The 26,832-nt window shown below is 33.2% G+C and overlaps 1 protein-coding gene across 2 annotated transcripts in view; it reads right to left on the bottom strand.

The window, feature by feature from the left end:
* Nucleotides 1-26,832, bottom strand: part of CHD1 (chromodomain helicase DNA binding protein 1) — a 70,262-nt gene that overhangs the window by 27,091 nt on the left and 16,339 nt on the right. For both annotated transcript variants that reach the window (XM_063086233.1, XM_063086234.1), the window contains exons 3-17: nucleotides 17,086-17,287; nucleotides 15,944-16,057; nucleotides 14,743-14,807; nucleotides 12,611-12,757; nucleotides 12,191-12,462; nucleotides 11,161-11,386; nucleotides 10,699-10,799; nucleotides 10,294-10,472; nucleotides 9,222-9,349; nucleotides 8,238-8,454; nucleotides 7,464-7,553; nucleotides 5,867-6,057; nucleotides 4,855-5,043; nucleotides 2,123-2,285; nucleotides 1,149-1,301 (exon numbers count right to left, since the gene is read on the bottom strand). In XM_063086233.1, coding sequence (XP_062942303.1) covers nucleotides 1,149-1,301; nucleotides 2,123-2,285; nucleotides 4,855-5,043; nucleotides 5,867-6,057; nucleotides 7,464-7,553; nucleotides 8,238-8,454; nucleotides 9,222-9,349; nucleotides 10,294-10,472; nucleotides 10,699-10,799; nucleotides 11,161-11,386; nucleotides 12,191-12,462; nucleotides 12,611-12,757; nucleotides 14,743-14,807; nucleotides 15,944-16,057; nucleotides 17,086-17,287 — 2,437 coding nt within the window. The remainder of the gene's footprint in view (nucleotides 1-1,148; nucleotides 1,302-2,122; nucleotides 2,286-4,854; nucleotides 5,044-5,866; nucleotides 6,058-7,463; nucleotides 7,554-8,237; nucleotides 8,455-9,221; nucleotides 9,350-10,293; nucleotides 10,473-10,698; nucleotides 10,800-11,160; nucleotides 11,387-12,190; nucleotides 12,463-12,610; nucleotides 12,758-14,742; nucleotides 14,808-15,943; nucleotides 16,058-17,085; nucleotides 17,288-26,832) is intronic.

Below are 26,832 nucleotides of genomic sequence, written 5' to 3' on the forward strand. Positions count from 1 at the left end.
TTACGAAAACCACCAAATTGTACACTTAAAATAGGTCAATTGTATGATATGGGAATTACTTCTCAATAAACTATTTATAGAAAACTCAAATAATGGTACTATTTCACTTTCTCCCCTAATTGACTAAATATTTCTCAGTCATGTTCATATCACCAAACACCTGTCCTTCACAGCATTTACCACAGTTGTAATGTTATATTTATTTGTAATCACCTGCTTAATGTCTATCTCCCACACCAGACTATAACTTTGAACACAGAAGGGATTATGTGTGCTGAGTCTCTGTTTTACAATTCTACTCTTATTTTACTGCCTGCGCTATATGTACACCATTTACAACTGTATATAATGAATGTCTGCTGTGTTCCGGGCACTGTTCAGAAAATTGTTCTAAGAATTAAGTAAATTATTAGATGTAAAGTACTTTGAATAGCACCTAACAGTAAACACTAATCAATGTTAACTTAAATTATATTGAATAAACTTCAATATAGATTTTGAGTAGATGGAAGGAATATAGACAGTCTCTGACTTATGATTTTTCCACTGTACAATGTGTTTATCAGGATATTAAATGAATTTTCAATATAAGATATTTTTGACATGTGATGAGTTTATCTGGCCATAACCTCATCATAAGTCGAGGAGCATCTACATAAATTTATTTTGGTCTCTGGTTTCTTCCTTAAAGTTATCTGGATTTATTTAGCATGATATGCAACAGAATAACTATGAGCAAACCAATCATCAGAATCTGCTACAGTCCTAAGAGCATTCACAAGGACTGCTTCACTGTTTTTCTTCCTCACACTAAAGCCTAACATGGACTAAAGCCTCCCCCTTAGACCTGTTCCATCATGGAAACTCTGCCACTTTTTAAAATGTAAAGCAAGTATGGAAGAGAAGGAATTAAAAGAAAATAAAAATTAGAGAAAACAAAGAAAATCTGCTTTGTGGCAAATCTGAAGTCAAGAAGAAAAAGGGAAATAATGACAAGTATAACTTTTAAAGATGTATTTCTTAAAAGGAAAAGCACAGTTTATTTAAAAATCTAAACTTTATTTACAAAATAATTTCAAAGGTAATTCTGTAAAACATGCTTGTGAATGAGATGAAATTTAAAACGACAAAGACAATGAAATACTTACTTGAAAGGGAAACTGACGATATTTCAAATATTCCGCAAGTATATCTAACATCCGCACCATTTGAGAAAAAATAAGAACTCGATTGCCTCGTTCTCTTAGGCGAATTAACAGCTTGTCAAGAAGAATCAATTTTCCACTACTACGTATTAAGTGCTGAGGAAACAATAAATTATAACTGTTATAAACATGTTAAAAGAAGCAAATGACACACATGTTCTGCTTAACACTTCAATTGCTTTATTTTAAATTGAGATTTAAAATTTTCATAATGTTAAAATTTTCTAGGACCTTTACCATTCCATTCTATGACTAAAGCTAAAATTTTCCTTGCCATTTAGCATGAAGATTTTTGTTGTATTTTCAGGGAGAAAAAAGTATCGTTTCACTCTATTTGCTAGTTATTACACTATTTCTCCAAAAATCTTAGATAAAAAATAAATACATTGGAATAAGCAGCAACTAAGCAACAAAAAGTTTAAAAAGAGTAAGCAAACACATTCTAATGGATTACTTATCAATGATCCTAGGCCCTCAATGCACTACTGTGGCTGGATTGCATCTGTGCCTTCATACTTCTGATTTGTCTTCAAGAAGTAATGGGAAGGGTAAAATCTGAGGTCTAGATGTCCTTCTTTAGACTACCATTTGCCAAATCACAAATTCAGCATAATCACTATTAGTAAATTTTTTTTCACAATTATGAATACTCTAAGGGATTTTTGTGAGTAAATTACTACATCCCATGGTTTTGAGATGTTTTTATAAAATTGATCAAATAATTAGATAAATTAAAAATTTTAAAGCTTTTTATAAAGACTAAGAAAAATAACCCAAACCATTATTTAAAGGCACCATTAACCACAGAAAACTTCTAACCACTATATTAAAGCATTATACCATTTTCAGTTATAACTAAACCAAATACTTCTAGAATTTTGCTTTACCACAAAGCAACAAGATCTAAAAATTCTTACCTGTAAGGCCTCCTGTTTATTATAGAATTCATTATTATCTGGTGGTTTAATGAGGTAGCAATGGTTACAACATTTCTTAAGCTCCATCATAATGTTCAAAAAGCCTGAGGTACTGCCCTTGGAACCTTTGCTGAGGGCTTTGTAATTCCTAGTTAAAATCCATCTTTAAAAAAAAAAAAAAAAAATCATGAGAATAATGTTTAATAGAACAAACAACTACCAGGATGAATTCTAAAAACATAAAAAGGCCAGTGTAGAAGCACAGCAAAATTGTTAACATTATTAAACTCACAATTAGATATACTACGAATCAAACCTCATTAATAAGACTCAGGAGAACCATATGACTTGTTATCTGAACCATTAAACTACACACACTAAAGGTTTAACGTAACAAGTGAATAGAGTGTATTAATCCTTTCCTTTCCTTCCCCTCCTTATATTTTCTAAAAAGATGGTTAACTGTATTGTCTATCTTTACCTTCTCGCACATTCCATTGCATTAGAGAGATAATGAAATCAGTCTTTTGCACAGATCTAAAAGAAACCTCATGAGGATATCTGGTTTTAGCCATACGGCCGTTTCTAAACTATAATTACACAATACATTTGCAACTTACAGAAAAATTCTGGTGCTATTTATTACTTTGAATGACATATAACATGACCTACTTTTTCTTCTATCACCTTTTCTTTTCTTTTTTTTTTTTTTAGAAGGCTAGCTAAGTCTGAAGGAACTTGAAAGTTCCAATTACCTAGTGTACATATTCTTTACTACTAGTTAGTTATTCAACATCTCCCTGAAACTGAAACGGAACCCATGGACTATTGCTCGGTGCCAAAACACAATTTTTCAAGGTAAAAGACTATTTTTCCCTATCCAGAAAGAATTTCTTCTGAATTTCTTTAGAGATGATATTCTAAAACCTTTCCTAGAAATTTATGGCAATATTCTATTACCTTAGTTATCAAAAAGTAACTTGAAAAGTCTAAGTTCAACATCAATGATATATGACTAGCACTGAGAGAATTACAGGTAATTGTGCCTTCTTTCTACTTTTCTTGACTTTTCTAAATTTTCCACAAATAAAAACATTACCATTTTTAAAAAACCCAAAAAACAAAATGCCATTTTGCACTGCAAAATACATTCTTGCCATAAATTAAAACCTGAATCTAAACAAGCACCTAAATCTCCTACCAATCTATAGGAAATATAGGGCATATGTTAAACTATTCCAGAGTGATGAACTACACAAAGTCTAGATTGTGGAAAAATTCTACAGAATAACTGTTTCCCTCATCAAATAAATTTAAGAAAAAAAAGAAAACAAGGTACTCATAGACAAGAGACTCAATGAGACAAATCAATTGCCAATATGAACTTTATTTTAATCCTGATTCAAACAAACTTTTTAAAAAAGTTTGAGAAAATAGAGAAAATTTGAACACTGATACTGAACAACAGTATAAAATTATTGTTAAAATTTTAAAGTGGAGTACTAGTATTTTTTTAAATCAATTATTAGAGATACATGGAAAAATATTTATAGATAAAACCATTTTATCACTGACTTGCCTCAAAAAGATAGGAAGTGGGAGGAATGAGGATGGCTAGAAATAAAACAAGACTATGAGTGGAAAATTAAGCTGAGTGCTGGGTACATGGGAGTTCATTATAATACCCTATTTCTGTATATGTTCGAAATTTCCCATAATAAAAACCTTAAAAATTATGGCATAAATATATTTTTTAAATGTATGGCTATAGTGGATTGAATTATGTCCCCCCAAAACTCATTGAAATTTGAATATTATCCCCCACATTTTATGTATTAGAAACTTAGCCTTCACTGTGACTGTTAAGAGGGTGAGAAATCCTATTACAGTAATTGGAAGGTGGAGTGGATTGCAGGATGTGCAATAGTGAACGGATTAAAAATGGTGGTTGGGGTGTGGTTCCAAGGGCTTTAAAAGAAGAGAGTCTGTCTTGCTGTCTCTGCTTCCACCACCTTGCAATGTGAGACCCCTGAGTCACTTATGCCACCACCAGATGGACTTTGGACTTCCCAGCCTCAGAAACTGTAAGCAATAAATGTTTTTTTTCTTTATAAATCACCCAGTTCAGCGTATTTTGTTATAAGCAACAAAAATGGACTAATACAACGGCACTTACAAATTTTAACATAAAATATAAATATTTCTGAGACTGCAAATGCATGTAGCAATTATCTCACTTTATGCAACTAAATGTTTAAATAGATATTAGGACAGATTTTCCTTTTTGAGTTTTTGAAAAATGTTACTATGATCTTGACATACAAAATTTACACAAAATATAATTTACTTATATTCCTCAAAAAAGTAGAAGGGTTTAAAAATTTCTTTTTCTGGCTTCCACTTCTACCTATCAATAAACATAATTACATAATACATCAGTATCATGAAAATCCTAATACTAAAAGAAAATCTCTATAAGGTAACAGTATATCTAGGAAAGAGATTAATGACGTTTTAGAAGATGAATTACACACCACCCATGATCTCAGATATGCCATTAAATCTCTTTTTGCTACATTATGCCATGGAATACATCTGTTCTAAAATTCAAGAGTTGCTACTGCTCTAAGACCCTATTTGTGAGGACAACAGGGGCACCACAATGAAGATAAGGACATATAGGGTTTTCAGAACTGAATGTTCAGAGAACATGTGCTCTGTATACAGCTTACTTGTAATATTGTTTTTGTAAAGCACTCATTTCCATTCTTAAAATCTGCTCAACCTTGGCAGGAAGAGATTTTTCCACATCTTTTTTAACTCGGCGTAACAAAAATGGCTCAAGTTCCTTGTGCAGGCTTGCGTAACCATATTCTCTCCCTTTGCCATGCTCTTCTTCGAAATCTTCCCAGGAAGAAAACCTTTGAAATTTAAGAAAATGGTATCATCACTGAAAAAAGTTAAATTGTGTATGAGATTTTTTCAGAGTAGTCACATGTAAACAAAATATAAACTTTTAGAAAAAAAAATTAGCTAAAACTTGTCACTTCTAAAAATCTCCCTCCCAGTAAGTCTACTATATATGAAAATATATACATAAAAATAAAAAATATATGTTGTTATTCTTGATTAAATTAATACAAAGTATTTTCAAGTATAGAAGTAATTATCATTAAAATAGTTCTCAAAAAATATACTTTTAAAGTTCTGGATCTATTGAAAAACATTATGTATGTGACCACGGACAAGTTACTAACCTTATCTAGTCTACTTTTCCTCATTTAGAAAATGGGACTACTAACTAGCACCTTGTTGTTCTTACTGTTACTATTGAAATACAGGGCTGGCTGGTTAGAGCATGGTGCTGATAACATCCCTGTACTGACTTGCTGCAAAACAATATCAAAAACAACATTTAAAAAAAGAAAATAAAAATTAAAATACAAAGAATGGCCCTGTTTTAGTTTTTCAAGCAAGGCATATTGTGAACATATGCAAATCAACTGTTATAATTTATTATACATAGCTTAAGTTTATTTATGTACATAACTGAAGAATTCAATTATTATTACAAACAATCCCACCCATTTCCTTTTTTTTCTTTTTTTTCCCTTTCTTAATAATCTGTGATCCAATCTTAGGGCAATAAAACGTACTGACCTTATTACCTGCACTAATTATTTTCCCATTAAACATTAGCATACAAAACTATGATTAAAATTATATACCCCAAATTTGTCTTACTTTTCTGGCATAATGAAATGTAGCAAAGACCAGAGCTCTTTGAGGGAGTTTTGTAGAGGAGTTCCAGTGATAAGGAGACGGTGATTGGATTTAAAATCTATTAAAGTTTTATAGAGAAGGGAGTCATCATTCTTTAATCGATGTGCTTCATCGACACCTATAAATGCCCAATTTAGACCTCCAAGGAATGCCTTAAAATAAACAGAACAGTTAATACTTTGAGAGTAAAATGAAAATCAAATTTAGCCTTCCCATTTAATCTGAACTCAAATTATTAAAATGAAGCAAATTAAAATGAAGCTAATTTTTAAATAATAAATTATTACTTCAAGATTTACTGGATCCTCAAATCAAGTAACTCACCATGCAAAATAAAGTTCCTTCTATGACTAATTTAACCATTAGAAAATATAACATAATATCAAGTCAAATATTTTACCAACTAATACATTGATAATAAAGGGAAAAACCAATAATTCTATTTAAAAATTTTACAAAAGGTTTTTAGCCAAAGCCCTATAGAAACCTGTATTAACATCAATTTTGAGGAATTATGATACAAACTGGGAACAGTGTCACACTCCACAGACAGGTATAATTCACTGTGTGACTTTTATAAACTGTAGATCTCTAGCACAGAAACTTATGTCTTTAACTTAAAACAGAGATAGGTCTGATTCAGCTACTTAATAGCTGTGTGACCTTATGCAAGTTCATTAATTCTTTGAGACTTGACTTTTCACTAAAGTAGAGATAGAAAATATCTTATAAAGTAAATGGGGAAATTAAATGAGTAGCTACAAAGCATTTAGCACAGTGCTTCACATACTGGTAGCTTAATCCTGTTAAGCATCCTTCTCCTCTTTGAAGTGTCAGTAGACACTATAACAATCTAGCTTCATTTAAGTCAAGACTTGGCAAACTTTTTTTGTTAGGAGCCAGAGAGTAAGTACTTTAGATTCTGCAGACCAATATATGGTCTCTGTTACAAGTTCTTTCTACAACCCTTTATACGTAACTGATAACAGTTTGGAAGTGTCCCCACAAAAACTCATGTGGAAATCTGATCCCCAACGTGACAGTGTTGGAAGCTGTTTGAGTCATGGGGGCGGATCCCTCAAGAATGGATTAATGCTCTCCCTGGGGGAGGGGGGATTAATGAGTGAGTTCTCGCTCTATAGTTCCCAAGAGAGCTGGTTGTTTAAAAGACCTTGGCATCTCCTCTCTCTCTTGCTTCTTCTCGTCATGTGATCTGATTGTACCCATGGCTGCCTGCGCTTTCCGCCATGAGTAGAAGCAGCCTGAGGCCCATACCAGATGCTGTTGTCCCAGATCATAAGCCAAATAAGCCTCTGTTCTTTATAAATTACCCCATCTCAGGTATTTCTGTTATAGCAACACAAACCAACTAATACAGTAACCCATTAAAATCCTTTAAAAATGTAAAAACTATTCTTAGTTCAAAGGCCACAGAAAAATAAGTCCACAGGCTATCATTCACTGACTGATGATATAAATCAACCTCTCATCCTGTCAGTAAAATATGGTAAAGGAAACACTGATATACAACAAACAGAAAAACACAGGTAATACATACCTTATCTTTCAATAATATTTCATAAGTTGTTAACAGTATATTAAATTTTAACCGTTTGGTCTGGGGATGCATCCATTCATGAGTTCTTATCTACCAAGAAATTTTAAGGACAGTTTTAAGTCAAACATTAAGCAAACTATACTTTTACTTCAGTACCTAAAATAAAATTAAAATCCATTCAAAATACACAAACAACTATTCATATATATTTAATAGTTAATTATTCTTTAAATAGTCCAACATGGTATATGTTCATCCTATCATAAATAAAATGTAAATAACACAGCATTATCAAAATCTATTTAAAAAAATTAAGCAAAAGCAATTTTAACATAAACCTTTCACTGAAGAAAGTTTTCATTGAACAAACACAAATGATTCATTCATTTAATAATATAACATTAATGGATCAAATATGATGTCGAGTTTGCTTCACAATAATTGGAAGGAGAGTAGTATGTAAATGTACAGATGAAACAAAACTTGGAATGAGTTAACATTGTGAAACTGGAAATGGGAACATGGGGGTTTATTATACTCTTCTGTCGGCTTTCAGTATATTTGAAATTTTCCATAAAAAATAGAAAAAAATATATAAAGTAACACTAAACCAAAACTGATTTTTATTACAGCCAATTGAACATGTATTAAGTACTTATTTGTGGCAAGTTCTATGCTAGAAACTTACACTATAAAGACAATAATAAAAAAGGACAAAATACTCATCCTCAAAGGCATGACTAGATTTCTAAAATTTGTGGGAAAATAACTTACCATGTTTCTGCTGTTAATGTCACCTAAATAAACTACAGCATTCATTTGAGAAGCCCATATCTGAATCTCTCTTTGCCAGGAAGTAAGAGTGGAGAGTGGTACTACTAATAGAAAAGGTCCATATAACTGATGTTCATGAAACAAATAGTTCAGAAATGAGATCGTCTGTATTGTTTTTCCAAGGCCCATTTCATCAGCAAGTATACAACTATTTCCTCTACAAAATTTAAAAAAAAAAACATATATACAATAATGATTCAAATATGCAAAGAAACCTTTTTACATCACGTGTACACATTTGTATGAACACCAATAAAATTAATCTTATAGGTATTATACACAATATCCCATTTTTATTAGCTACAAATAATAAATGTAAAGGCATCTGGCTAAAGACTAATCATTAATATTATAAGAAAAGTAAAGGAAGTTTGCCATTTTAGGCCAGAAGAGGCTTAAAGTTTAATAGTATTATCTTTAATCAATTTTGAAGTCAAGAATACATCAATTAGTAGTAGAGTTCATATATTAAATAAGTAAAAAAGTATGTAGGACAAACATAAGTGAAAAACCATAGCTAAACTACAACCTAGAGAGTCATATACATTGTACTCCTAAGAGCTTAGTGGGGGACCATAGGAGATAGGAAAAAAAGTAGAGAACTAAGTGAGTACTAGAAATAACTAGGAGAAAGAGAAATATTCTAGGAACGGTGTAGGATGTGAATGCATATACATTCTGATTTTTAAGTTGAATAAAAACATATTTAAGAACTGCAACAATCAAACAATTTAAACTCAAACTCTACTGGATTTTCTTCCTACTTTGTAATAAGTATTGTTTGCATAAACTAGGAAATATAAAGACTTGTACATAAAATGTCAAAAGGCCTTAGCCTTTATGTTAATGAAATTCTTTTTTGAATCCTACATTTGTAAAATTCTTGTTCTCTCAAATTAAATACACGATTCAAAATATACTTACTTGCACCAAGAGTGAGCAAGCCAATTTAAACCATTTAGTTGATAATCTCTTAATTCTAAACCCTCATGTCCTCCAATATAGGATGGTTGCTTCTTCAAGGCTACAAACCTTGGCCTTTGTTTTAATACCTTTAGTAGAAATAAATGTTAATATGTAGAATTATTACATATAAAAAATTATATTAAAAGATAAAAATCTCAGTTTTCATCGTATTTTAAAATTTCATCTCAAATCAAGTTCAGATTCCATGACTCAAAATATATCTGAGGATTTAGTCAAAGACTGCTTTCTATTTACTCTAATAAGAATGCATAGTAAAATGTTTTGTACTTTTTTGAATAAAAAATGACATGGAAAACTAATTTTCTGCCAAAATATGTTATTCACACATATTTCAAAAGCAAAGCCTATGTTAAATTTGTTCAAACCCATTGATCTAGCCCTGACCTAGAAATAAACCATCAAACTGTCTTACCTTCCCATTCAGTTTCTGATTTCCAAATTATCCCTATGAATTTAATTCAATCGTGTAAAGAAAAGAAATTCTAGTAGTATATAGACCCTAAAACTATAACAATAACTTTAGGTAAACTATGAAGAGTTTGAAAGCACAACGGTACTTCAAAAAAGTTCATGGAAAGACTCATATTATCTTTTAATTCTACTTAAGTTCCCTCGTATTAGGCAAGGTTGTCCAGGACACTTTCTTATGGGTATGTCCCTCTTTCTCCTTTCTTAACTTCATTTGGTACCTTTTAAACCAAGTATATACCTCTAGTTTTCAAGGGATTTTCCCTATTTGGTCTCCCCAATTCACTCCCCTTAACTATCACCATCATCACCACCAATTTATCATCTTTCTGACATAATGCCACTCACCAAGGATAAAAGACAATGCCACATCTAAGACCACATAGCAATTACAGGAACCTCACTTTCTGTAAGACTTACCAACTAAGAAGTACTCTCCCTTAGTCTATTTGAAATCAGGATCCAACTCTCTATCTAGGCTTGTAATATTTATAATGCATAAATACATTTTCAATAAATAAAAATGTCGAGCAATACTCACTTTGCAGTCTTTAAAAGGAGTGGTTTTTGATTGGTTCCTGCTAAAATATTCATCAATGCATGCTTGAAACTTTTTAGAAATGAGCGCTCCATCTTCCCAGCTGCACTCTGAGTATGGAAGACCTTGCCATTTGCAATAATAATCAGGATAACCAGCTGCTGACTTTTGATTGGAATGAGCTATGAGATAAATACGGTGTTTTATTTTTTTTACATTTAATCTTATTAGAGACATAATTCTTAGTAAAGGCTATGCAAGTAAAAATTAGTCAATCTTCTAGTTTACAACACTCTATTTTAGTAAGAGCAAGCTACTGTATTTGATGTATAAGCAGTAAATTTTGATTATTTTTTCAGATGACTTCAAGCATAAAAAAATGTTTAATTAGAATCATTTATTACTAACCAATTATACGCTCCACTATTTGATACTGTTTATGCAGATCATCTGTAAGTTCTTGCTGGCAATTATAATATTCCACATCTTCTGGAGAAGCATTTTTCAACCTGAAAAATTATTAATCCAGTAATAGACTTCAAAATCTCACCTAAATAACCCATTCCTCCAAACACTATCTGTAGCATAAAATCGCCCATTTTGCCAGTAATCATGTGAGCCGAGTTTGAACAACGAAGAGATTGAAAGAAAAATAAAGCATCATTAATTTTTAACTTTAAAAATTTGTAATTTATAATGTATGAAATACATTCTACGTGACTGTTATCAAGGAGAGGTTTCAATATCGCCATCCCTAAGAGTTTTAAGATGGAATACTATAAAGTCTATTAATAGTTATTTTAGGTTACCATTTATTTCTTGATTATGTATCCTGCATTAACAAAAAAGCTTAGTATAAAGCATATTTACCATCTTTTTGTTTCTTGATCTTTCTTCTTATAATTATCCAATTTTTTCATTCCTCTCACATTCTGCTGCTTAAGAGTTTCTTCTGTCTCCCAAGTGTTGTGAATATGGGACCATCCTTTCCATTTAATTAAATACTGGATCTCTCCTGGTTCCTTATTTTTTTCAAATTCTGCATTTGGGTCCCCATCTGCTTCAACTGCATAGATGGTTGTAGTAGCACCAGTAGCTGAAAAGAAAAGCACAAGACCTTCCATGCAATTCTGTTATAAGATTATTTCTTCTCAACTCAAAATTACTAAAATATGAATATAAAAATATATATTTCTCTTAATTAAGTAAATACTAGGGTACTTTAAACAGTTCATGGAAAGATTCACATTATCTTTTAATTCTATTTGTCCATGAATTATTTGTATCACCCTCACAAAGTATCAAGTTACAAAAATTTATAAAAAAGTATATCATCACACATAAATTTAAAAACTCAGAAGTTTAGAACTGAAAAATTATCTAATTTAATCCACTCACTTTTAAAATCAGGAAAAAAATCAATATCACAAGACAGCGGTACACCTAAGATGACACACAATAACAATAACTGATAACTGGCAGACTGATAACTAGAAATAAAAATAATTAAAAATTATCTTTAAAAAGGACATATTAAGATAGCTAAAAATAATCTACATATTTAAGATGGGAAAAATTTTTTCAAAAATCAAACTGCTTTGAAATTTAAAGTACCTAAACAGCAACTATTATTTAGGTATAGCAACACAAAAAACTCAAATACACAGGTTAGAAATTTTCTAATTACCCACAATATATGACATGGGGTCAGGTGGATATTTTCTGGGAAGAAGATGCTCAGGCTAAGAAGATACTTAGGCTAAGTATATTTACAGCAAAAGAGTGAAATAGAAGAAAACCCACCCTTTTAGCTTTCCAAGTTTAAAAATCTCCAAGAAATACTTTCTTTACTCCAGTAAATATTACTTAAATAACCAAAAAGAAATTTTTTAAAAAATACCTCCTTTTCGCCCAAACCGACAATCCATAAACCTTTCTATTGTTTCAAATTCCTCTTCCTCAGGTTGAGGTACGTCTTCTCCACAAACTTCCAGTAGGTCATCAGAATCTGTTTTCATTTCTTCATCTTCCTTATAGCTAACATTGACAGTTGCCTGGCGACGAGAACTTCTTTTATCATTATCATAATCTTCATCATCATCATCATCCTCAGATGAATTAATCTGTCTCTTTTTCTGCCCAAGAATTTTCTTTCCATTTTTTGACTTAGATCTAGGAAAGGGAAAGGAGGAAAAAGACAAGTGTTTTACAGAAGCACTAACATAAAACAAGATTTGATCAACTACATTTACACAAAAAGAATGAATGCTTGCCATAGCCAAAAATTTCCAGCATCAAACTGAGAACATACCATACTCACCTATTTTGAGATTTTCTGCTTTTGACTTTGTTTTTTGGCTCATAATCAGATTCTGTTTCATCACAACTGCTTTTATCTCTCTCTTCAGATTCTGAATCTGAACCAGACTGAGATGGAGATCCTGATCCAGACATCTGCCAATCTTCACTGAAAATTAACAAAGTATTTTTACTCATATCATAGATCAAATTTTGTCTCTAATAAAATATAAAGATGATCAAATCAACTAAATTATATGAGGATACTTTGAAAAGGAAAGACTTGAATTATCTTTTAATTCTATCTTTCCATAAACTTTTTGAAGTACCCTAATGTTCCAGTTAATATAAAAAAATATTGTTGCTGTCACCCACACTAAAAATATTAAATTTCTGCAGGATAAGAAAGACACTGGAAAACATTCTTTACAGATTTCTCTCATAACTGCAGAGTTTTGTTACTCATTTAGTTATACCTCAATGAAGGGCAAATAAATATTTTTATTTTCATTGTGGATGAAAACACATTAAGCTACCTTAATAAATGTGTCACAGAGTTTAATTTTCAAAATCTTGTGTAATTATTATACTTGCCCTCTCCAAAAAAAAAAAAAAATCTTTCATTTTAATTTTCTAGACAGTGTAATTTTTAAAAACACTTTTTAAAACTGATCTTAAAAACAGTACATGTTCATGAAGAAGAAAAACTTAAGACACAGTATAGAAAAATGTAAAAAACAAAAGAACAGTATTGACAGTACTGTCTCAACCAAAATTCAACAACAGATTACCTAACCTTTATTTCTATTTTTAGTCTATTTAGTCTATTTCATTCCAATTAACATGCAGAGAAAAAATACTGAATGAACATGTTAATATTTTGCTATAATATAAAGTTCAAATGAAAGACATACTAAATTCTTATACATACTGTATCTTGTTTTGAACTTTTGCTTCAGTTTCATTGCTTTGCATCTCTTACATCAATTATGAATAGGTTGAAGGTTACATAAGCAAGTACGTATGATAAAATCTGATTATTATAAAACGTTTAGAATGAAAAACAAAATCTTTTTTTCTTGAGATCACTTCAGGGCTTGCACACTGGAAGTAGCAACAGGCAGGACATATGAAAAAAAATCTCCTTTTTCAATTTGTATCCAAGCAAGTCTAACCATCATCCCAAATTACTCTTGTTTTTAAAAATGTTACTTGTTTGTTCCCATGCTCAGTTTAGAAATTAACGACTCCGTTGAAGAGTTAAGTAGCTGATGAGACACAGTAGTTGAAAATGCAATGATTTTATATTTAAAAACTAGAAGACAGATCAGTGGAAATCAGCCAGAATGCAGCATAGCAATAAACAGATTAAAAACATGATACAGTAGGATTCACGGAAAATAAACTGGATAATCCAATACACATCTACTAATAGGAGTACCACAGATTTACAGAATGAGAATGAGAAAATATCCAAACATACAATGACTAAATTTTCAGAAACTAATAAAAGATATAAATCTTCACATTAAAGATACATGAATCCTTTCGGAAAAATAAACAAATCCAAACCTAGACACGCCAAAGTGAATGTGCAGAATATCAAAGATAAATAGAAAAAATAAGAGACAAAACAATGGAATAATATTTATGAAGAAATGAGAAAAAACCCAAATGTATAAGAATTGAGAATCTGAAGTACTCTTAATACTTTCTGGGTCAGGATCTTCAAGAAATTATAGTGAGTTTCTAAATGAGTTCTACAGATGAAGTAAATTCCACATGCAAATGAACAGTTAGAAGAGCTATTAACATAAATTAACAGAATCACCCAAAATCAGTTATCTTGTGGTCTCTACACTCCTATGTTTCCCAAGTTATTAAGATTTTTTGATAAAATGACTAAGTAAGTCGTTAAAGTTTAAAAATATATATGAAAGAAGGGTTATAGGGGATAAAGAGGTGGCACAGGAAAGAAACCTCAGGTGTTCACAGAAAGAAATATTAAAGATTAATAGATTAAATTAACTTATATAATGCCATGAACCAAGAATTTACAAAAGTCTACTTTTGGCAATAATTTTCATAAAGAAAGACTATAAAATCATTAGGATTTTCCTATATGAAAATAGTCAGTTGAACAAAGTGACATACTCTTTATGCTTTTTCCTTTTGACTTCACTTGATGAGTCATCAGAATCTTCACTGCTAGAGGAATCCTATAGAGAAAAATTAAAGTCAATGTCATTTACTAATGATTAGTATTTAACCATATGAATTTTTTACTTACTGTACTAGTTAACATTTGCTTTGCTAATAATGGTATCTGTAATTACCAACATCTGTAAAGCCTCTTTTTTTCATGTTATATTTTTATCTTAAAGCAATTATAGTCTTGTACCACCTAATGACATTTTGGTCAGCAACGGACTGCATATACAACAGTGAAAGTAGCAACTGGCTTTACCACATAGCCTAGGTGTGCAGTAGGATATACCATCCAGATTTGTGTGAGTACACTTATGTTTGCACAACGATGAAATCACCTAAGGATGCATTTCTGAGAACATAACCACTGTTAAGTGATGCACGACTGTAATAACATTTCGATTGCAAATAAAAATAGCCAGTGAAATTAAGTAAATATCAAAATATCAGCATTTTGTATAAAATCTTAAAATCTACTTTTTTGGAGACTATTACTGTTGCCTACCTAGTATGGTCACAACAAGGAATTCGAGTTGAATTTTGAATTAACATTTTTCATCATTAGTTTTTTATATAGTTTTTCCTGAATGTTTTTGTGCAAACTAACATGCATATGTGCTTGCTCATACACTGAAACTAAACTGTTTACAGCTGTAATCTGTTTTTTCAAAAATATTATGTCAATAACACCAAGGTCAAGGGTTCAGATCACTGCACCAGCCAGCTGTAAAAAATAAATAAATAAATAATAAAATAAAAATACTATATTAATAACACCAAGGTCAAGGGTTCAGATCCCTGAACTGGCCAGATGCCCCCTACAAAAAAAATTATGTTATTAATACTCTGTACAAATATGATTTAATGGTGTCATATTCCTTCATTCTCATGTGTATGCATACACATGTGTATATGTATATATCATATTTAATTATTTCCCTCAGTTTTCACGTATAGATTTGCTGTGATGAGCAAATGCAAACAAATTTCCCATTCCTTATTTTGAATTAATCCCTAAAATGGAATTATTACATAAAGGTATCTCTGTCTTTCAAAGCACTTATTGTTTTTAATAATTTAATAAATATTATTTAAATGATTAGGTATCATGTCTACCTTTAAAACAATAGCTCAAATGAAAACTTACCTCTTCTGATCCACTATTAGATGAAGTGTGATGTTGCTGCTGCTGCTGCTGTTGCTGCTTCTTGAGCATTGCAGATCTCTGAACGGCCAGAATACTAGGGCTAGATTTCCAAAACTATAACAGAAATGTGAACCAGTGACAGATAAAGTGCTGAGTAAACTGAAAAAAAAAATTAACTTACTGCAAAATAGTACCAACATTTTCACTGCCTCCAAATACTAAATAAAGACAATATTCCTTACTCATATTATATGTAATACAATACCACTGCAATGTAACCAAAATAAAATGCCAAGTTTTAGTTGTATATAAATAATGTAATGGTGTGCTGATTTTCATAGACAGTAGTAATCAAAATCCTCTTGGTGTTAAAAAGTACTATCATCAAAAACAAAGTGCTAATATGCTATACTAGTGCTACTCATAGTATGGTTACCTATTTTATTGGTGTGAGGTGAAGATAAAGATCTTGAGTCAGAAACTAAATCAACTATGTCACTAAGCACACATGGTTTTAGCACAGCTGACTATTTTATTTTTGGTACCAAGATTTTCTCTATGAAGGAAGCTATATGTTTATTTGTATTCTGGCCCAAGCACCTAATCTCATCATAGACTGATACTCTGAGTAATACACTGTATACAATCATGAAGTATAGACAAGTTTTAGTGTATCTTGTAGTAGCTTGTTTTAAACAGAATAGCCCTTAACCTATTCTACCAATTATCTTCGAGGAAGCAGAGTTCTATTAAATTCTCCTGCTATTAGCAAGAAAGTATCCCCTTTGAAGATCTTGAAAGCAGAGATCATACACTGTAAGGTTAACAAGTAAACCTCATGAAGCCTTTAATTTTTATCCATGAAACACTGTATCTGTGAAACTCAATTTCTGCCTAAGAGGCAGAAAAAGTTTTGTCTGTGCATGTATTTTATACTTGCTGTTTTATAGTTACAGACTGCTTCTCCTCAAAGCCAATTAGTCCACAGATATAGTCACAAGTTTGAAAATCGCTAAAAGTAAACTTTAATGTTTGAAATGCTTTTGTGTTTTCTAAAAGCTAGGTAACAGTGGTACAACCAATCCTATAAATTTTCAAAGTAACACAAGAAATCTACCTTCCATTGGAATTTTATTTATTACCTCAGCTCCGTCAACTTTCGGTGGTTTTGCTTGAACTTTGTTTTCTCGGGAAGTGTCTGACTCAGACTCTGACTGACTGCCTGATTCAGATCCAGAGTCAGAGTCACTGCTCCCTGACTGGCTAGTGCTTCCATCACTACTGCTTCCAGAACTTGATCCAGATCCAGAGCCTGAAGCTGACCCAGAATCATCTTCCGACTGGCTACAATTTGAAAATAAACAGATTTCAAACAAAATTCATTAGGAATTTAATTTTTCTTAAGAGCCAGTAGAAAGCCCCAAATCAAACTTTATTTCCTATTTCAACTGTATATGGCCAAACAGAAAAAGGAATTAATGTTAGTTAATTTATAGTTATAACTGACATATTTGATAGATTTAGTACAGTTCTCGCTAAAACATAAGCAATAATGAGCAAGGTAACGAGCAAAAGCTACCAAAAGACAAGATTTTGGGCTAGAAACTTGGGAATACAAGAAATTTAAGCCATGGTACCTGCACTTAAAAGCTATTTAGTTCTGGTAATTATAAAGTAGAAATTATGGAAAGAAAGGTTAAATGTGTTAAAAATTCTTATGGTAAAAGGTAGAAAAAAAATTTATTTGTAGATTCTACTTGTTTTCAGGATTATATCTCTGTCCTATCATTCCAGGAGAATATAATTTATTATAATTAAGCTATGATAAAATATAGTTTACTTTTAAAAAATTATTAACACTACTTCTCTGAAAAAATCATTTAAATTTTTCATAGTTCCATAGTAATAAACTTGAAACAATAGCTAAGTTTCATAATATTTCCTAACCTCTATATATACATACATGCAAAAGCCATTACCAGGTCATTGAGTAACTATCTTTTTTTCCATTTCTAATTCTTATCCAAGGTAGTCTAGAAATCATCTGCACTAAACAATTGATTGTTTACTATTATCCCCAAGGTCATTTACATGTGAATTGCTGAAAAGTAGAGCATTAAATTTTTGTTATATATGGTAGACTCAGCTTTTGATGTAATTTCATCTGGTTTTATAAGAAACCACAGGTAAAAGAGGTCACGTATATACAGCAAAACACAAGCTCTCTGTCCTTTTCTGTAATTCTCAAGAATGCCACCAGATGGAGGTATTACTTTAAAAAAAACACTGCAAAATTCTAATTCTTTTTCTAGAGCAAGGACTTGATAGTTTCCGCATGGAAAAAAAGAAATAAAAGTATACTGGAAGACTTTTGATTCTACAAGTTAGACATAAGTTAAAATTCTTAAAGTTCGAACAAGCATACCCATGTTTTTAAGACCTAGGGGAATAAATGGTTTTCTTCATAGAAAATGTACACTAATTTTCCTCTTCAAGTGTTATGCTCTCACGATCATTTATTTTTGCCACTATTTCTACTCTTTCATCATCACATGGTTCTGGGTCCAAAAATAGCATAGTAACTTAATTTTTTTTTTTAAAAAAAAACTTTTTTTTTTTGCCATATTTTACTTGAGTAAAGTATATTTACTTTTTGACCATATTTTACTTGAGTCCCTTGAGAGAAATTTTAGCAAGGATATTAGAGAAGGTATTTTTCCTAACATTACAATTTTATTTCTCCATGGGCCGGCCCGTGGCTCACTCGGGAGAGTACGGTGCTGAGAACACCAAGGCCTCGGGTTCGGATCCCATATACGGATGGCCGGTTCGCTCACTGGCTGAGCGTGGTGCTCACGGCACCAAGTCAAGGGTTAAGATCCCCTTACCGGTCATCTTTTAAAAAAAAAAAAAAAAAAAACAATTTTATTTCTCCTTTAACACACTAGGTAAGAGAAATCTTTCATTTATTCAATAAACTTTACTGGGAACTATCATGTATTAGGCATTGGGTAGACCAAGATGAGACAAAGTTCTTCCCATTAAAAAAACTTCTAACCTTAGGTTAGTCACGTAAATGGATAAATGCCATACATACTCATACTTTTAAAAAGCAATAATGGCAGCATAAACCAACGAATTTAAAAATGGTTACCTACAGATGGAGGCAGGGAAGAGAGTAGAGGGAACAGACTGAAATAAGTCTTCAGTTTTGGAATTTTGTGTTTTGCTTTTATGTGTTTTAAAAAATTTAAAAATCGAAAAATATATATAGAAAAAAATCTATATTCAGATATAAAAGTTTGAGCTTAAATAGGTGAAAAGCTTCTCAATAAAAAGTAATTTTATTTCAGCCTACTGCTGTAAATGTTCTTACTAAAATAAAAATCTGATCATGGCCTAATTTTTTGCTACAAGTCTTCAGTCTTTCTCTAACAAAGTCAAAACACCTATGAGGCCTTTCAGGAATTCAACTCTGCCTAATTATCCAACCTATTTCCAGCCAGTTTCCCACTTAAACTCCTAGTTCAAGTTATGGCAAACTACCTGTAGTTCTCTAATTCTGCAAGGCAGTTTCTCTTTCCACTTCCTACTTTTGTACAATTCCTTCTCTTCCCACTATATAATTCCTAACTAGAGTTTCATCCCACGACTGCTACTCCAAAAAATCTCTCTTGATTTCATCCCAACACTATATTAAATTAGGTATCCTTCCTCAGTACTCCCCAAACATCCTGTATACACTGCTATCTTGGCTGTGAGCATACAATTTAATAATTACTACAGTGTTTTGTTTTGGTTTTTTGTATGCTACGTAAAACCATATATTCCTTGAGAGTGCTGGAATTTTGACTTACTGCTCTTTGTAGGTTGAGCAGTAAATGAAAAGTTCAATATATACCTCATGGGTTGATGGCTGACTAAATAAACAAACCAAAAAAACACAGGGGCATAAATTCTCATATAAAACTTACAAATTATAATTTGGCTGTAAAAATTTCCAAGCTCCAACTAACATTTTATTTATTTTAGGTAATAACGAATGCCACCAATCTTTTATACTCACACAACTTAAATATCTATACAGCATTTAAAAGTCATCCTTATTAAGTATATTAGATTTCACTAATAAAGTCATAGGTAAATTATTAGAAATACAATTCTTTCCTTCATTTTTCTTAGATTACAAAAGAAAACTCACCATGTTTATGGGTACTGTAATAAACTTAAATTGTTTTCTTAGGATAAATTAAGTAGAAATACACATTTAAAACATAAAATAGCAATTCAAAGTTTCTTTTCAAGCTTATTTTTATATGCAATCTCAAATATAAACAACAGAGCAATGTAATGAATTACCGTGTATCTATCACCCAGCTTCACAATTATCAACTCATAGCAATCTTGTTTCAAATAATCCAGCCTTCCCCCCACAATCAATCTCAGATATTTTAAAATTTCATTTATAAATACTTCAGTACTTATGTGTTTTAAAAAAAACCAAAAAACACTATTTGTAAACATTCACAATACCAGTGTCATACTTAAAAGATCACTTCCTTAATATTAAACATATTTAACATTATTAAAATATTAAAACATAAATTAAATACATTACATAACATTAAATATTCAGTTCAGGCTACCCCTTTTAAGTCTCAAAATTTAGTTTCTTACACTGATTGAGTGGGAATTCAACAAGGTTCACAAACTGCTTTGATTAACTTATTAGGTCTTTTTTATTAACTTGAGAGTTCCTCCTTCCTCTTTTCCTTGTAACTTATTTCGTGGAAGAAATTAGGTAGTTTTTCCTGTAGACTTGTCCTGCTTTCCAGATTTTGCGGACTGCACCTCTGTGGTATTATCATTTAACATTTTTCTGTCCCTCGTATTTCTTGTAAACTGGCTGTTATATCTAGAGTATTGATCACATTCAAGTTCAGTCCTTCTTGGCAAGAATATTTTATAAGTGGTGATCTGAACCTCTATCAGAAAGCACTTTGTTTGGGTGTATCTTTTTGTGTGAGGTTAAGTATGATCTGTGAATTCAGGTAGTGCCAGCCTTATCCATCCATTATAAAGTTCCCATCAGCTCATACCTAACGCTTTTAGCAGCCATCAATGATCATATGGCTTCAACCATTATTTAATTAAAGGTGGTAAAATGGTGAAATTTTATCATCATTCATTTACTTAATATATAACTTCTTCACTATTATGTAGAATATTCTATGAAAAGAAACTTTCCTTCATCATATTTGTTAATTTTGAGGTACAATTGATGAAGAAAAGGCATTTTCTTTTCTTTTCTTTATCAGTTTTCAAAATGAGTTAAATCCATCAGCATCCTTCAAAGCAGATCAATAATTTCTTAAGTCTCATGGATTTACACTTATTCGATGAACTTCAATCCACTGTCAGCATCCTTTTTGGTTTCCATATTGTCCCATCTTTAGCCAACAAGAAACCATTTACTAGCTCCTAAACCCTGACAAGACCTCAAGTAGTCTTTGATAGCTTTTTTTGCTTTCTTATACGACATGAGTGCCAGGCTCATCTTGAATATTTCTTGCCTCAATCTGTAACTCTGCCATTTCATCAAAAAGCCCTTCTGTTTAAATTGGAAATTAAATTACAATCTGAGTATGAGGTGAGCTTATTACTACTGGACTGGCCACTGTTTTTAAGATTTTTTAAAAATAAAATAAGCTAGGATATGTGTACTTTTAGAGAAAATACATAAGTAATTTATTCTAGTATTTCCAATTCAAATTCAAAATTGCAAGTTTTTTACTTCTTTGATTTTAGACTTATATCATCACTTGGATTGAGTTTCTTGGTTCCAAATGACACTAATAACATTATTTGTTTATCTTACAATATACATAACAGTTTCAAAATAATACCAGTATTACTGACAATATGATTATTAAAAGTTAAGATTTCTCTGTAATTCTTTTTGTCCTCAGGAATACTCCCACATCAGTTTAAAGTCAGCTGAAATAATTTATTTCTGTTTGCCACCAGTTTGGTATAATTAGGGTCATTTGACTTTTTCTTAATTTTTAGGGACTGCTTTTTATTCAATCTGTTGTTACTTGGATCCAATTTCAGAGAGAAAAGCAAGTTATAGCCAGAAGTTCAGCTTCCATACCCATCTCCTCTACACTGTCCTCTCTCCCCCTATAGTAACCACTTTTTGAAGTTTTTATTTTCCTTTTTTAATATAAGCAAATTGTGAATAAGTATATATGTTTACAATCCCCCCTTCATAAACAATTGGTAGCATATTTTACACTCCTAAATAAATGGTAGCATATTATATACACATTATATCCTAGAGATCATTCCATAGCTGTAGATATTATTAACCATTCCTTCATACAACTGCATACACTCTATTTGTAGATGCTCCATAGTTTCATGAAGATGTTTTGCTTCCAATTCTTTGATACTACAAATAGTGATACAAAAATGGCCCTTTGAAGATTGTGTCTTTTGATTTGCTATTTATTGAGCAATGTAAACATATCCTCCTTGAATTTTTAAATTTACAATCACCTAGCATCCAGATCTTAATTTCTAAATACTATTCCACACATAAACTACAGCTCCTTTGAAAAATGGCAGATCTAAAACTGGGGCAGGAAAGGTACAAGATGAGCCTAAACTCTGGCTAAAAAGAAATACTTACCAAAAAAAAAAAAAAAAAAAAGGACATAGGAGCAAACTTGAAGGAGCTTCTATTGGGCAAATCTGATTTGAGTGTCAAAATAAAGACAGTAGAGGATTATTACCCACTAAATAAAACAGGAACCCCTGAGCTCACAGTGATGAGAGACAGACAGACAGACAGACAGGGGAGAGCTCTGACAGAGCTTGAATGCCAACTGTTGAATGGGGACTAGGCAGCAGTGTTACAAAATTACCATTTTGCAATTATCATAGAAAATACTGTTTCAAGCAAGAATCACCAATGGATGCTAAATCTAGAGGGAGAGTTTGCTGAGTAAGATATTTACATAGCCTCAAACTGTCTTCTCATAAATTGCTTATTAGTTGTAATGTACATATTAGAAACCACAGTAGAGAAACCAGACACCTTGTCCTGGTGATCAAAAGTAGCATCACCAACAGGCACAGACAGACAATATGTGCCTCCAGATGTGAAACTCTTGAGAAAGACATATCGTTATTTATGCAGTAGTCCAGCCAGGTATGCTAAGAGTAAGCGATGCATGAGTTTGATCTAATAATAAGTGAACATTGGACAAACCCAAACTGAGAAATATATTCTACAAAATATCTAGCCTGTAGTCTTCAAAATGCTAATATCAATAAAGGGAGAGAAAAACTTCCAGATTAAAAGAGATTAAGGAGACACGACAGCCAAACACAATATGTGATCTTAGACTAGACCCTGCACTGAAAGATGATTAGGATAACTGACCAAACTGGAATACAGACCGAAGATTAAAGTACTGTGTCATTGGCTCAGCTGGTTACAATGAGGTACTGATAAAAACACCAAGGTCAAGGATTCAGATCCATGTACTGGCCAGCCACCAAAAATAAATAAATAAAATACCGCATCAATATACACTTTCCTGAATTTAATAACTATACAGGGCTTATGTAAAAGAATACCTTTGTTCGAAAATATATATTGAAGTGTTAATGTGTAACCAGTATGATTTTTACAACCTACTCTCATGATGATTCAGAAAAAATAAATATGTATTATACACATATCATGTATATAAATAATATGTAAGTATAAAACAGAATAATAGGGAAATGTGTCAAAAAGTTAAAAATTAGTGAATCTGGGCAAGGGTATGTAAAGAAGTTCTTGGTACTTTTCTTTTAAGTTTTCTGTAATTTGAAATTAATTCAGAGGGGGCAAAGCAAGATGACCAACTAGAAGGACACACTGCTCCTCTTGCCCACAAAGACAGAGATTACATAGAATGTATAGCTACACTTGACTGAGAAAGCAGAGTGGTGAAACACATGGAGGGAGTAATGGAGACCTTGGTTATTGCAGAAACTCAGGCTAGTCACAGAGGAGGGAAGAAAATTCCCAGCCATCACCACCTCATCCCCCAACTCAGAGCTGCAGGGATTCAGGATGAGTTTCTGACAATAGGAAGGAGAGTGGGCTCATGTGCCAACACACAGGGGAGTCTGCAGTCTTCGCAGCCACGCATTCAGTGTCAGGAACTGCTACAGGCACGTGCAGCTGCATTGGCCTGGGGAGGGACAAACATGGAACCATCCTCAACAACCTCCCCGCCCTCCCCAAGAACTGCCCCTCCCCTATGACTCCCCTTATCCCAGAGACTGCTGAGGTGAGACTGGGACCCAGATCAGTCTCAAAACCCTCAATTTGGCTTTGGCACTGTGCCCTGAGAATGGATGGTCCAATGCAGCAAGGGTACCACCCTCAGGATGAAAGGAGTCAGTAAGTGCACCCTCCAGATCCAGAGAGCAACCTATTCAGGTCCTTTACCTGTGGCCAGTGACCCCCACCTATGTTGGTGGATGCCCCTACAATACTTATGGCTGTGAAGAAGGGGAGGAGAACCTATATGCCTCTCTAGGGACAGCCTCTGCTACAACATGCCCTGTGCTGGGAACTCCTGGGGGCACATGCGATGAAATGGACCTGGGGAAGGATACACGCAAAACTGCCCCTATCCCCTGGGCCCCAGGCTACTGCAGCAATGGCAGATATGAGATCAGCCCCAATACCCAAGAACGTCTCACTCTGGCCCCAGCAGTCATCCCACTCCACTGAGGCCACATCATTGAACTGGGTTGCCCCCACCCATGTCCACACAGTGTCCTCTGCCCTGAGAAGTGGTCCGGTGCAGTTAGGGTACCACCCTCAGGATGGAAGAGGTCGGCACACACACTTGACAGAGTCAGTAAGCCACCTAATAGAGGCCTACAACCACTGCTGTCAAGCCCACCTTCTCTGGTGGTGCACTTACAATTCTTGCAGCCATGAAGAGGTAGTGGAGGAGTTGTATGCCTCTCTCAGGCACACACATACACTCGCAGCAATAGTGAAACTGCCCAAGGCTGCCTGCCTCAGAAAGGGGGCTTCAGAGGGATCTGGCATCTCTCTTAGAGGCAGAGTAGCCTATCCCTAGTCCCAGCAACCTTGTGCGGGGCAGCCCACCACAGCTAAGGAGATCGAGTGTCCCAGTAACGCTCTTAGTGTTACAGGGGCCTGTCTAAAACAGGAGCCTGTCGAGCTACAGAGGGCCCCAGCATCCCTCTTGAGGGTGAAGGCTCACCCAAAACTGCTAACACCTTGCCCAGAGTGCCCCACTTCAACAGCAGTCCTGTAGACCATTCCAGTGTCACTACTGAGAGTACAGGTCCCCACACAAAAATCCAGTGACCTCATGTAGTGTCACCGACTTCAACAGTGAAGTTATGTAATATCCCAACACTTCTCCTAAGAGTATAGGGCTCTGCACAGAGCCCCAGTGACGCCACTGAGTCACCCACTCTAGCTGATGGGCTGCTAAGCACCCCAGTATCCCTCTCAAAGCCTAAGGTCCTAATCCTAACCCCCAGAAATCCCGACCAGGGTTGCCCATTTAACCTGAGGACCTTCAGATCACCCCAGTGCATCTATCAAGGTCACAGGACACTAGTTGGAGTGCAAGTCAGCTCAGGGTCACCCATCTCAGCCAAGGAGAGAAGAGCATCCAGGAGATCCTCCCAAGAGCTCAAGATCTCACCCACAACCTCAACAACCCAACCCAATGTCACTCACTTCAGAAAGGAACTACTGAGTGCCCCAGCGCTTAGGCTACAGAGATACTCACAGACAACACTGACAGCGAAAACGGTCAAAGTAGCCACACAGAGACTACACTACTGCATCTACCCGGAATCAAAAGTGAAATCAAAAATTTAAAAAGTATTAATAAACAAAAATAACTTTCCAATACCACAAGATTCCTTCATTAAAATTCGAGATTGTGAAATCTCATTTTCAGGTAGTAAAACATACAAAGATGAAGAAATTAAAAAACCATAGAAGTCAATGAATATAACAGTTAAGCAAATAAACATTCAAAGGCATGAAAAACAAAAATGTTATCTCCTATACAATTAATCAATAAACTGGCCAGAGCAGGCAATTAGAAACATAAGAACTACACGAAACTTTTTCTTTAAGAAAACTGAAAAGATAAGTTTGAATATCAAGGAAGGGAAATTAAATGCCAATTGTATACCAATAGCTGCCTCAGAAACCGCTAGTTTCAGCATGTCTTCTTTTCCTTTCTAACAGAAATCCCAAAGTATGGTCAACAAGTATAAAAGAGTGAACAGCACAAACTCCATGCAGCTAAGTGTGGCCATGAGCTTAAAGTTCTGCCAAATGACAGACATAAGCCGAAGTGTTGAGTTGTACTTCCCGGAAGGTTGTTCAGTCGGAGCTGACTCAGCTAAGAGGTGCTCCCTTTTTTGGCCCTTCCAATTTTCCTTCAAAGTCTGCAGCTGACAGTTGGAAAAGATAGATAAAATGCTCAAAATTCACATCTGTACAGGTTCTTTTTGTATAGAGGCCAATATTCTGTCCCAATATTCCCAAGGTCATTGTAAACCAATGTTTTTAGCAACTTGATTGACCAGGAAAAATTAATATTCTGTTCAGTAAGAATGATATAAAATTGGTTTTAAAATTATTTTAAAGTTAAATTTTTAAGAATTTTAGTGCAGCTATCCTCAATGGTTCACCCCTCATGAAATTCCATGTAACTATAATGTTACAATTTTATAGCTATTAACTGAGAGAAATGTTTCTCAAATTCTAACCCACATCTAAATCATCACCCCTCCCCAATTTTTAAATTGCACATGCC

This window comes from Cynocephalus volans, chromosome 2 (genome assembly GCF_027409185.1).
Source record: "Cynocephalus volans isolate mCynVol1 chromosome 2, mCynVol1.pri, whole genome shotgun sequence".
Taxonomy (NCBI): Eukaryota; Metazoa; Chordata; class Mammalia; order Dermoptera; family Cynocephalidae; genus Cynocephalus; species Cynocephalus volans.